At 46.8% G+C, this 12,709-nt stretch overlaps 1 protein-coding gene across 1 annotated transcript in view; it reads right to left on the bottom strand.

Annotated features, from left to right (window-relative positions):
• Positions 1 to 1,519: 1,519 nt before the first annotated feature.
• Poln (DNA polymerase nu) overlaps positions 1,520 to 12,709 on the bottom strand; it is a 130,461-nt gene continuing 119,271 nt past the window's right edge. The window contains exons 19-23 of the mRNA XM_028758297.1: positions 8,418 to 8,528; positions 7,625 to 7,703; positions 3,778 to 3,845; positions 3,016 to 3,077; positions 1,520 to 1,681 (exon numbers count right to left, since the gene is read on the bottom strand). Of these exons, the coding sequence (XP_028614130.1) occupies positions 1,601 to 1,681; positions 3,016 to 3,077; positions 3,778 to 3,845; positions 7,625 to 7,703; positions 8,418 to 8,528 (401 nt within the window). The 3' untranslated portion in view covers positions 1,520 to 1,600. The remainder of the gene's footprint in view (positions 1,682 to 3,015; positions 3,078 to 3,777; positions 3,846 to 7,624; positions 7,704 to 8,417; positions 8,529 to 12,709) is intronic.

The raw sequence follows: 12,709 nt of genomic DNA, 5'->3' as shown, positions 1-12,709 counted from the left end.
TGCCTGCACGGCCCCCAATGCTGCTGTTTTTCAATAAAACCAGAATTGAAGGAACCAGGCTCTGTGCTTTTTTGAGGCACCTCCTGTGGTGGATATACTGGCTTTCCCATGCTCTGGGCCTTTTCTGACTGTTTGGCTGAGCTGGACACTGGAGCAGGAGTGGAATCACTGAGGCAGGGTTAGGGCCTTGCTATCCCTGTGGAGTTAAGGCCCCTTCCTGAAACTATTACCAAGCTCAACCTCTCACGATGCTCTGTCTCCCACTAGGGAAGAGGAGCTTGGACTTCTCTCTGGCCAGCGATGATTAGGGGCTATAGCCCTTCATGAATTCCTAAGCATGGTAGATATAGAGGCAGCAGCCAGACTAGGACAGCTTGGCTGTAGGGTGGAGAGGTAGTAGGGGTGGAGTGGTGGTGAGGGTAGAGGGGTAGGGTTGCCTCAGGCCCAGCAGCAACCTGAAGATTTTACTCTACCTCTATGCTGGTTCCCTATAGTCCTTGAGCAATTAAACTTCAGGCACAGCTGAGACACCTTTGGTGCAGTCTCCAGGCTACCAAGCCCCACTGTTCTGGCCTGGTTCTGGTAGATATTTACAAGGCCAACACTCCTGGGCTTATGGGGGTTGGATCCATGAAGAGCTTCATTCTTCTCCTGAGGGCTCTCCTAGACCCTGATAGTGCTGGCAGCCTCTTGCTGGGTGTCTCTGCCACAGGCTGTGTCCCCTGCTGGCTTGTCTACCGGTCTACCAGCATGCATCTTAGGAATGATGAGATTAGAATCTTCACAGGTATCGGTGTTGGCCAGGTTGAGGGGTAGACATCTTGGTGAATGAAGACACATATCCTGTCAGATCCCTGTGCAGTTACCAGCCAGTCTTGTCAGTAGGGAGACCCTTGAAGGCTATGGGAGGGTTTCCAAAACTCAGACACTCAGCTCAGCCCCTGGATAGCTTTCTAGGAGTTTCCTCTGGAGGAATGTAACCATGGCATACTCAGGGGCTGCCCTTCCCAGAGGCAGAGGGACTTGGTGATCTTTTCCTGGGCTTGGGTGTCATAATAGAGCCCATCTTTGAAACATAACCAGAAGGCCACCTGCTACAGCCTTTTATCTTAAACTCTGTGGTGCTTTCCCCAGTGCCAGATGTCAGCTTCCTTACTAGACATGGTCCATACTGGATTATGTTTGGCACAGAGAAGAAGAGGACTTGGGTAGACACTCATCAAGGGCCAAACTTCGTTGAGGCACTTCTCAGTCCAGCCTCTTGCTGAACAGACTATATATTGTATGTGTGTATGTATGTGTGTGTGTGTGCCTATGTGCCCATAGAAAGAACCCACTCACCTAAGGATGAAGACAGCTTCTCATTAAGCATTTACTTCAGGTGCTCCAGTTGTCCCACAAAGGGTTAATGTGGCCTGAATCGGTTTAGAGTACAAGCTTGTGACATGGGAAAGGCTGTAGGATGGGTTGGTGGAAGCAAATTCTCTCATTCCACTGTTGCCTAGGGACACAGACAAACTTAGGATGAAACACAAAATGTCCTTTATGGGGGTAGGGAACAGGGACCTCACTGCTAGCTGGACTGTTGCTGGTAGATGGGTCAGGCTGAGTCCAGAGTCTCCTGCAGTAGGGCCAGGTGTCCCCATGAGCGGCCAACACTCAAGTTCACCTTTAGGGGTACCTGTGGGGTGACAACCAGAAATGAGCTCCAAGGAGAAACCTAGTCACCTCCCAGGCCCCATGCAGGTGGATGAGGAAGCAGTGCTCAGGGAGACACTTCTACAGAGAGAGGAGCCACACATCCCAGCATAAATGTAAACATACTCATGTAAAATCCCATCTCCCCTGTTGTAAGCTCACATCACATGCATGTACCATGGTGGACCTCCCTATCTACCAGGCTTCTGTGTGCAGGCCTACAGGGCTCCCAGGCATGGTGCCTTAGGGTAGGGATGTCTTAGGGCAACACATGCTCACTCACCCTGTCAGGGTTGTATTATGCTAGAGAGCAGAAGACCTCTACTAGAGGTGGGCCTTTTCCCAAGGCACTAGACAAAGTCACCTTGTCAGAAGAAAGGGGCTGGTCCTCAACTGTTTCCCACAGTCTTCTGCCTCACAAGGGCCCCCTGATGGCAGCTAAATGTAGTTTCCTTGGTTTTAAGCTCCTCCCTCAGCACCTATTTCTTGTTCATCATAGGCACTGTAGATTTCGTAGACTACCTCAGGGAGGAGGAGTCCTGCCACCAACTGGGTAAAATACATATGTTGCTCCTTGACTCTGCCACTTGGCCACCTGTCTAGAGGCATGTCATGCCCTGGTGTGCCACAAGGTGTCTTTCAGTAAAGGGAAAAGTGAGCAGGCAGAACCTTTTCCAGGAAGGCCTCAGAGCCTGTGAGCAGAGCCAAGGCTGTAGTCAGCCAGCTTCTGTGGCTCTGCTCAGTTCTACGGGGTCCACTGGGCTGGATTCTTTACTGAATGGGAAGATGTGTTTCTGGTATCATCTGGGTGGCTCTATAGGCTTCCGGGCTCCCACCTGTACTCACTGCCTGGTTGTCCACACTGCTCTGGAGAGCCTGTGCTGAAACATCCAAATGTCTTTTCTAGACAAGAACCCAGAACTACCTCCAAGCAGGGTTTAGCTAGGTGCAGAGTAGGCTTGTATTTAGACATGCCCTGGGGTGTACTTGGAGTAGGTAGGGCCCAGTGCTCACACCTTCAGTGATGTTGAGTCTCAGGGAAGGAGTTTAGCCAGAGGCTGGTAGAAACAACAGCAGATATCCATGGTGGTGTCTTCTTACCAGATAGCAGCCAAGTCATTCAGTAGGGAAAGGGTTCCTCAGCAGGGCAGGGGCAAGTGTAGGCTTGGAGGGCAGTAGTCCTGGTGCACAAGACTGGAATTTGCCTTCTTCCTTGCCCTCCTGACCTCTGAAGGGGATGGGGCCCTCTTGCACACCCTAAGTTGACTCAAGGTGTAAGGGGTGTAGCAGTGATGCTGGGCAGATGTGTCTCCTTACCTGCAGCTGCAGTTCCAGGGTCTGGACCTGTTGCAAGGACTCCATGATCCTTCTGACAAGAGCTAGAACAGGAAAACAGCTGCTTACAGGCTGTGCGGGTCAAGGTCTGGCCAGCCTTCTGGCTTCCAGGCCCTAAGAGTTGAGGATTAAGGAACCTTTAGGCTTGCTGCTTGATCCAAGTTACCTGGTTGATCCAAGTTACCTGGTTGTTTCTTGGGGCTACAAGTCACTCAAACTCTTGATCCTCTCATATAACCTCAATGCTTATTCAATTCCCAGCGACCACATCTACAGTTCAGGATATAGCTTAAAGGCCCCCAGGTCACTTCTGGTCACTGTACTGAATGAATTGGCCTCGCCCTTCCACCCCAGCTCTTCCCAGCAGTGGCAGGCCAACGGAGGTGGGTGGGTGCTGTGACCACACCAGCAGTTCTGGCTGTGATGGTACATCTAGGAGGAGGCAGCAGGTTACTCTTCCTAGTCAGAACAGTCTGAGCATGGAAGGGCATAATATCTTTGAGGCTTCTGGCAAAGGTCTAATGTTCTTGTCATGCCTCTGTAGGTAGCTCTGTGGCCCTAACAGTGCCTATGCACAGAAGCTTCATGGCTGTTCTGGAGCACTAGACATATATCTTCTCTTACTAGGGTCACCAAGTCAGCTGCCAGCTGGGAGAAGCCTCGAGATATAGAGAGAAGCTTCAAGGAGATAGCACATTTCCTAACTGTTGGACACCACCACCCACTATGCTCCCCTGGACGCACCTGCAAACTCAGGGATCTGAGTATCTTCCACTTCAAACAGCAGCTCATCATGAATTTGGGCAACTAACCTGGAGAGGAAGGAAGTCACTTGAGAGTGTGGATACCTACCTCCACATGGGACTTAAGGTTTTCCTTCAAAGTTCCTTATAGGTTGTTTGGCATTTGGTTTATGAAAGAGTGTGGCTCTGAGGGGAATAGGTATAGCCATCCTGGCACTATGGTCTGGGGTTGCTTATCATCAGACAGCTCCAGGATGTGGGCAGGAGGGGCCAGGAGAGAGAGAGAGAGACCTGATTTCTGGAGAGCTGTCCAGCCCCTGACAGGCTGAGCATTTTATGCTCATGGAAGACTGGCAGAGCAGAGAAAGAACTCCCTGGAAAAGCAAAACACATGGGACCTACTCTGCATACCCATGACTATCCTGGAACTCACTCTGCAGACCACACTGGCCTCAATTCAGGGATTCTTCTGTCTCTGACACCCAAGGACTGGGATTAAAGGTGTGCGCCACCACCACCTGCTATGTTGCCCACTTTCCACTGACTGGGATATCATGGTGTGCACAGATGGGGCAGCAACGCTGAAGTGAGTTAGGAAAGTCCCTCCTGCCGTGAGGAGGGACACTAAACCTAGAGTGTGGCGGGAATGCACCCCTCAGCTTAGAGGAAGTGATGGAGCAATATTTCTTTTTAATTTTCTTTTAAAGTCATAAAATACTCAACAGAACTTGAAAAATTTTTAAAAATTTAAGGTACAAAACTACATTGGATATGGGGTATTTTGGATGGCCCATATAGTATTGAACATGTACTCTGGGGCACCAAACCACAGCTCTAGTTGAACTTGGCTTTGAGGGCTGCTCAGATTCCACTTTCTGCATACTCCTGTATGGCTTCTTTAGCCCCTTCTGGCATCAGAAGGAATCTAGGAAGCAGTGCTTTGTTGAGTAAGCATGTTGGAGCATGTTGGAGGAACAGGTACAGACTTGCACAGGATAATAAATGAAATGCTGGGGATCTTGGAGTACTCAACCCACAGACCTATGTCAGCACATGTGCTAGCTGGCTCAAACCTACAGGTTCTCTAGAGGGTGGGATCCTAGTGCCCAAGCTTCCCAGGGAGATGACACTTTAGTATCCTGTGGCTGTGTGCTCCCTAGATCTGGTGCTAGGACCTTTGTGGGTCTATAGGGGTGTGTGGTGCATCCCTGATTCTGCACACTCGGGGCTGGAGTATGTAGCACATGTGGTAGGGATGGTCGCCAGGACCTATAGCCCTCAAGGAAGGGTCGAGAGCATAGAAGGATCCCATGAGCTCTGTCCTCTATGGTCCTTGCTCTGTCTCCTGGATGGGACTCTGAAGGCAACAATCACATGCCATATGTCCCCCACTGCTGTTTGCCCTGTGCTTCCCTATGGCAGCCAGAAGCTGAGGCTTCACAGGGAAGTTGTGGCAATCCCCTATGCCAGCAGTGATACTGAGAGCTGATGGTGAACCCTGTCTGGAAGGAAGAAGCAGCCTTTAAATGTCTGAGTAGAGTAGCCACAATGGTACTTGACAGCAGAGTTCTATGGTGAACTGTCCTTCTGTCTTCTCTGTCACCCTTTTGCTGTTGAATGGGAAAGAGAAGGAGCTACATTGCAAGCATATATAGCATCTCTTCTATGATGGGGTGACCCAGACGTCATCTGTTTTCCAACTCCCAGGAAGATGTGCAAAGGGTTGCTTTGACCATCACCACCCTTCTCTTGCCTGGAAGGTGCTGTGATCGTCAGCACAGCTGTCTATCATGACAACAAAGGGATATCATACCAAAGGATTATCAAAATGCACATACTAAAGATTGTTCAGGCAATGGATGTATTATGTTGGGGCCAGACTAGGGAATAGTGAAGTATACATTCACTATTCATCAGAAACATTCACAAAGGGGTGTCTTTGTATCTTATGTACTGCCTCTGGCTAGGGCACCAAGACTGCCCTTCCAGAAGTCTGACTGTGGCAGGACATGACAGGGACTAAGCTGTAGCACTGATGTGTTTCCTTAAACTAACATCAAGGTGTCTGTCAGGCCTTGGCTCCCAAGGGGCTTACTTTTCAGAAGAGGCAGTTGCAACTCTTTCCAGATTTAGCAGAAGTGCCTTCACACTTCTTGAAATCACACCATGCAATCTGAGCTGCCAGTGTGGCAGGACCTAATAAGTGTGACTGTTAGTCACTCACACATCACCATCCCAGACACAGAGACATCACACTTCTCACTGGAAGCTGGGGCACAAGAACAAGCGGGAGAAACAGAAGAATGCAGGCTTAGACTACCCAGGCTCCCAGAAGGAGGGCATGCCTCCATAGCTCACATCTGCTCTACAGAGGACACAGAGCTACTGTATTTGTATTTGCATCTGGTTGACCTGACACAGGCAGACTGATCCTGGTTCCTTTGAGAGAACTTTCCAGAAGGGCCTAATCTCATCCCTTTGCCAAGAGCCTGGCAGGAAGCTCCCTCCTACAGCACACTCTAGCCATGCTGAATTCTTTGTAGTTCCCTCCTAGAAGTACATTTGTGTGGTGGTACAAGGTAGGAGACTCTGCAACCCTGGGAGGACACCCAGCCGTAGCTTGGCTCTGCCTGGATTTGGACGAAGTACATGCTGCTTATTGCCTCATTTCCTCTTCTCTGTATCCCTGGTCAGATTCTCTGTGCTCAGATTTTGGAAAGATATTGCCACCAAGGAGACCCTAAGCCTTAATATGCCAACACCTCTCAAAAATTCCAAAAAAGAGCAACAGAGAGGCAACTTGCTAGCCTTGCATGTGGTAGATGCAGAGTGCTGTGTGCTTTAGGTAGCTGCCAGGATGGGCTGACACAGACTGGTCCTAGGTCCATTCACCTCAGGCAAGAACTGGCAGATGCTTTCTGAATTTAGGAAATTTCAGAATACAACCTGCATAGCCCAAGTGAAGCTAGAGGTTATCTCCAGAACAGTGGGAATGGGCAGATGTACAGACTTCAGAAATTGTAGGGAATTGGGAGGAAATCATTGGGACTACTAGGCAGAAGACAGGGAGGATGACAAGAGAAACCAGGTGAGCTCAAACTTTGCATAGTCTGCTCACACATGACTCTTGGCCATGCCTGGGGCAGGGCTCAGCTGTAGTGTGTGCACCTTCCTCTGAAACTCTTCCTAGAGGAAGTTTGCATCTTCCCAACCTATTTCTTTAAAATGTAAAATGAGTAAAAATGTGTCTGGAACAGGCTGCAAAAGGCAGTGAACAACAGGGCTTGGAGCTGAGCCTCCTGCCCTCGGCTACGTATGGCACCAATCTACAGTGCACACTCTTGTGCAGAGGTGTGAAAATTACTCAAGAACTCAGGTACAAGGCCAAAAATGACAGGGGAAATGTTTGAAGAAATAAAGTTTCAAAAGAAAGATGAGAGACTGTTGATAAGGGAAAATTAATGCCGTGAGTATGAATTATATTTCAGGCCAAGAGAAAACTGTAAGCTTGGTGAGAAATGCCCATAGCAAGTAGGTTCCCATGTCTCCAAAGCCCTCTTGGGGCTACTACACAGGGCACTTGAGACCTATTTCAAATTTTAGAACCTAAGGAAGCTGTCTTCTTCCTACTGGAGCTTTCCTCCTGGGAGCAGAGGTGCTGACCCACTTAGACAGTGATGTGGGCACCCTGGTGTGCAAAGGCCTATGGGAGGAGCCTGGGGTCTTTAGGGTAAGATGGAGGGTAGGTATTGTTGTGGGTAGAAGGAACAATTCTCTTTTGGCATCCAACAAACCTCACTGGCAGGAGTTCAAGGCTGGGCCTAGAAAAAAATGACTACTTCACTGACCTGGCTGTCAGGGTCGGGGATGTGGCAACTGCAGCAAAGATGTGAATCATGGCTAGCTTGCAGAGGTCTGCGGCTGAGCCTGTGGACACAAAGGGTTATGTTTTAGTGCCTGGGGCATGTGGTACACAGTGTCTGACCTGTTATAGAGGCATTTCCCATGCACACTGCTCACCCCCTGGCTAACAATGAAGGCGTTTTTGCAAACGGAAGCAAACCAAGCATCTTCAATGCAGCAGCTGCCTGCTTCTCAGTGCTGGGAAATGCAGTTCGGACGCCTTACTGAGGAGACCTGACCCTAGCCAGATTCTCCAGGTACAATAGAGGGGTCCCAACCCATGTCAAGTAACCCATTTCTAGGACTGTCTCTATTGTTGGTGAAGCTCCTAAAGACTCTAATTTCTGCTTTTAGATGGAAACAGAATGGCCTCTATGTGTTGTGAAAGGCCATCTCTATATTTCATTTTGTCCCATATAGGTCTAGCTATGTAGCTCATGATGACTTCATTTTTTTTTTTGGCAGTTCTGCTTTGGCTTGTAATCCTAGAGTTAGTGTTACAGGTAAACCTCACCGTATCCTTCAAAAAATGTCTTAAACATAACCATTGCTCTGCCACCCCATCACTAGCTGTGATGACACTTACTGCCAGGCAGGACAAGTGAGGGCTGTGAGGCCCACACAGGAGAGTTTTCAGAACATGATGTACCACAGCAAACTTCCAAATACCTGAGGAGCAGGGGACATGGACCTGCAGGGAAGGAGCCACAAGCAGTGGCAGACTAGGGGCTCTGGTACCTTGTACCACAAAGTTTACTGCCTGTCGCTCTGCTTGTGCCCGAAGCTGCTGGTCCTGTGCACAGATCCTCGGGAGAGGCCTCCTTCTACCCAAGATGGATGTCACATAGCCTAGGGTAGAGGAAGGAGAAGACAAGAGACAGGAACAAGTGGCATAGGACCGAGAGTGCTGTGCCTCCTCACTCTCCCCTCCACCGCTCACAAGGCTGTCCCAAATATTCCCAGGGCAGATGGCTTCTGTGGGAGAGTAAGAGCCACAGTGGGACGGCCTCTGTTGGCCAGGTGTCAAGCTTCTACTCTTTCCTCCTCTGGCTTCACTAAGATCTTACACAGAACAAAGAAGGGAAGGATTTTTTATTCTATGGAAGTCCAAAGCCATATGCAGGGCTTGGGCACAGGAGCCATTCAAGAGTGTGTGGCAGCTGGAATATAGATCAAAGGGTAGTGAGTATCTCATCACATGAATGTAGAGTGAGGTCTTCTGGGTCCCAAAACTTACATAGCTTGGGGCTCTTAGGAAACGCATAAAGGGTAGGGAAGAAATGGCTTCATAGTTAAGAGCACTTATTCTTCCAGAGGACCTGGGTTTACTTCCTGGCATCCACATCACAGCTACCACCTGTAACACTAGTCCCAGGGATTTGACATTCTCTTCAGGCCTCTGAGAGTACTGCATGTTCACAGACTTACATACAAGCAAAACACGTGTACACACAAAATGAAAATAAATAGATAAATACATATAAAAGTACATAAAATCCCACTACGTTGGGGTATTAGTTGGGGTTCTCTAGTGTAACAGAACTTATAGAATGAATCTCTCATTAGAGAGGGGATTTATTAGAATGATATATATGCTGCACTCCAGTTAATCCAACAATGGCTGACTGTGGACAAAAGTCCAGGAATCAGTAGCTGTTCAGTCCATGAGATGGGATATTGCAGCTGAAATCTCAAGAAGATGCTGAAATCCCAAAGAGGTAGGTTCTAATGCCAGTAAAGGAATGGACTTGCCTGCAAGGCCAGAACAAGCAGGCAAAGAGCAAAATCTTTCTTTTCCCATGTTTTTACATAGGTTTCCAGAGAAGTTTGGCCCAGATTAGAGGTCCCAGCTCAAATGATCTGAATTAAAGGTGTGTGTGTCTTCATATTTCAAAGATTTGGGTTAAATGTGGATCTTACTACTTCAAACTAAGCAAAGAATACCTCATAGGTGTACCCTCCACTTTTAAGTTGTAGTTAATCCTAGAGGTAGTCAAATTGACAACCATGAATAGTCATCACAAATCTACTCATTGTCAACTTGACACACAATCATATCTCTTTATAACATGATTAATTCATTCCCAAATAAAAAAATAATCAGGTCATAATAATGCCTAAACATAATATAACTATCCAGTATACAATTACAAATGCATTCTATATTTAATGGGTCATAATTACATCTAACATGATATAACCATCCCTTGCACAACCATAAATGAAGTCTAAATTTAGAATAGGTGGAAATGTCCCTTGAGGGATATTCTTTTACTATCTCAAACTTAAATATGACGACCATTGATATTCTCTTGATACTACATCATATGATAAAGAAATTGAGGAAAGAAAACACAAATATCTGTACAAACACATTATTTAACAAAATTCAGCAGAAACACTCATGTAAATTATAATCCTCATTTCTGTAACTAGTCATGTGGAGTTAGCTGGTCTTTATAACTACTTTCCTCTGCTACCCATTCTGTATTTCCTCTACCTTTGGGCAAGAACCTGAGCAGGTCTTGGCTCTTTTCTGGAAGGAGTTATCCATGCCTTCATTTCTGGCAGGTCTGAGGATTAGGTTATTGTAGTTTTCCACTGACTGTAATCACAGGACATGGTAGCATCAAGAGACATCCTAAAGGATCTCCTGCATTCCAGACATAATCTTTCTTACCTCCATTGTGGAGAAGCAATCCAATGTCTTTGTGGTAATCTAGACCAGCTACCCTTATTAACACTGTTATTTCTTTCTTAGCCTGTTGGCTTAAGGGCACTAGAAACACAAAGTGGCCAGGGTGAAGTCTGAGCTTCCAGTTCAGTAGAATGTTTGCTGTGTCTCCTGGCAGGAGCACTCCCCACTCTGGAACCAAAACTTCTAAGACAACAGAACTTAAGGTTGAGGGAACAAGAAAAATCTTTCCCTAGTGCGTCACTCCAGGTTATAGTGAGTAAAACTACTCCCTTTTCCATCCATTGATTCCTGGACCCATGGATCTTGGCTATGGGAGATGTTGATTCAAAGCATATATTGCCTTCTGAAGAACCCTGCCCAGCCTTCCATGCTGCTGCCATCTAACTGGTGTTGTAGCTGTGTCTTCAAAAGGCCATTCCATCTTTTCTTTCAGGTCAGCTGCTTCAGGATGGTGGAGAACATGATAAGACTAGTGGATTCCATGATCCTGTGCAAATTGTTGCCCTTCCCTGACCATGAACTGAGCTCCTTGGTCAGAAACAGTACTGTGTAGAATATGATGATGGTAAATAAGGCATTCTAAAAGTCCGTGTATGGTAGCTTACAGTAGAAGGATTACATACAAGAAAGGCAAATCAATGACAAGAATAAGTATCCAGTAAGAACAAAGCATTGTCCTTTATACAAAGGAAGTGGTCCAATGTAGTCAATCTGCTACCAGGTTGCTGGCTGCTCATACTTGTGAACGATGCCATATCTGGGGCTCAGTGTTGGTGTCTGCTGTTGGCAGTAGCTGTAGCCAAGTCAGCCTTGGTGAATGGAAGTCCATGTTGCATAACCTCATCTCTGCCACCATGGTCACTTCACTCATGGGCCCATTGGGTGATGACAGGAATGGCTGGGTAAAGAGGCTGACTGTCCATGTAATGAATCATCATATCTATTTGATTATTGAACTCCTCCTCAGCTGAAGTCACCTCTTTGTGAGCATTTACACGGGACACAAGTATTTTCACATTCTTCACCTATTTGGAGAGATCTATCTAGTACTTCTTTCTCAGATGCCCTTCTTACTAATTTTCCAATCATGTTCTTTCCAAATCCCTCACCATCCAGCCAGTCCATTGGCTATAGCTCATGAGTCAAATGAATATCTGGCCATTTCTCCTTCCAAACAAAATTGTATGATCATGTGTACTGCTCAAAGTTCTGCCTACTATGAAGATTTCCCTTCTCTGGTGTCTTTCAGGATTGTCTCAGAAAGGGACTCTAATGCTGCAGCTGTCCGTGCCTGAATGGTACCTGTATAATATGAAGAACCACCAATAAACCAGGATGTAGTTTTCTCTTCCTCAGTCAACCAATCATAGGGAACACCCCATGAAGCTACAGGTGAATACTTGGCAGCAGATGGCATTGTAATGGAAGTAGAAACCATAGACATTTGGGCAACTTGTTCGTTTAACTTGCTTGTGCCTTCAGGACCTGATCATGAATAGACCTGATGATGAATAGATCGCTTCCATTTGAAAATATATCACTGCTGTGCAAATCCTACTTTATGACTTGTTGGATCAGATAACACCCATGAGGTGCAGCTCGGGTCACATGGTAACTTGGTGGCCCCTAGTCAAACATTCAGTTTCCACTAAGGCCCAATAGCAGGCCAATGGCTTTCAAAGGGAGAACAGTAGTCTGTAGATGATGATAGAGCCTTGTTCCAAAATCCCAAAGCTCTCTTCAGTGATTCACCTATACTAGCCTTTCAAAGGCTCCAAAGAGCATTCCTATCTGCCACTGAAACCTCAAGTGTCTTCAGATCATATGGTCCAAGTGGTAGAGCAGCCTACACAGCAGCCTGGTCCTGCTAAATAGCCGTCTCCTGTTCAAGTCCCCATATAAAGCTAGCAACTTGGTATATAGGCCAGAGTAACACATCCAAGTGAGGAATGTGCTGTCTCCAGAATCCAATAGGTCCACTGAACATTGTGATTCTTTCCTGGTGGTGGGAGGGGCCAGATACAATAAGTCTTCCTTCACCATGGAAGCCCACATCACACACATCTCTGCACAGCCCACATCACTGGCTTCCTAAGAATTTCACTGAGTTAGTGAATTTTTGATTGGATTTATCATCTTCTGATATGCATATGTGTAACCAATAAGTTCAAAGTGGTTGCTACCTCCTGTTCACTTCATCTAATCAGAATAATGTTGCCAATATAGTATATCAATGTGATATTTAGTGGAAGAGACAGATGATCAAGATTCCTTCTAACTAGATTATGACACAGGGCTCAAGAGTTAGTATATTCTTTTTTTTTTTTTTTTT

Source organism: Grammomys surdaster, unplaced genomic scaffold (genome assembly GCF_004785775.1).
Source record: "Grammomys surdaster isolate TR1022 unplaced genomic scaffold, NIH_TR_1.0 126187, whole genome shotgun sequence".
In the NCBI taxonomy this organism is placed as follows: domain Eukaryota; kingdom Metazoa; phylum Chordata; class Mammalia; order Rodentia; family Muridae; genus Grammomys; species Grammomys surdaster.
Note: the sequence above shows the minus strand (reverse complement) of the source record. Positions and strands in the feature narration are given on the sequence as shown.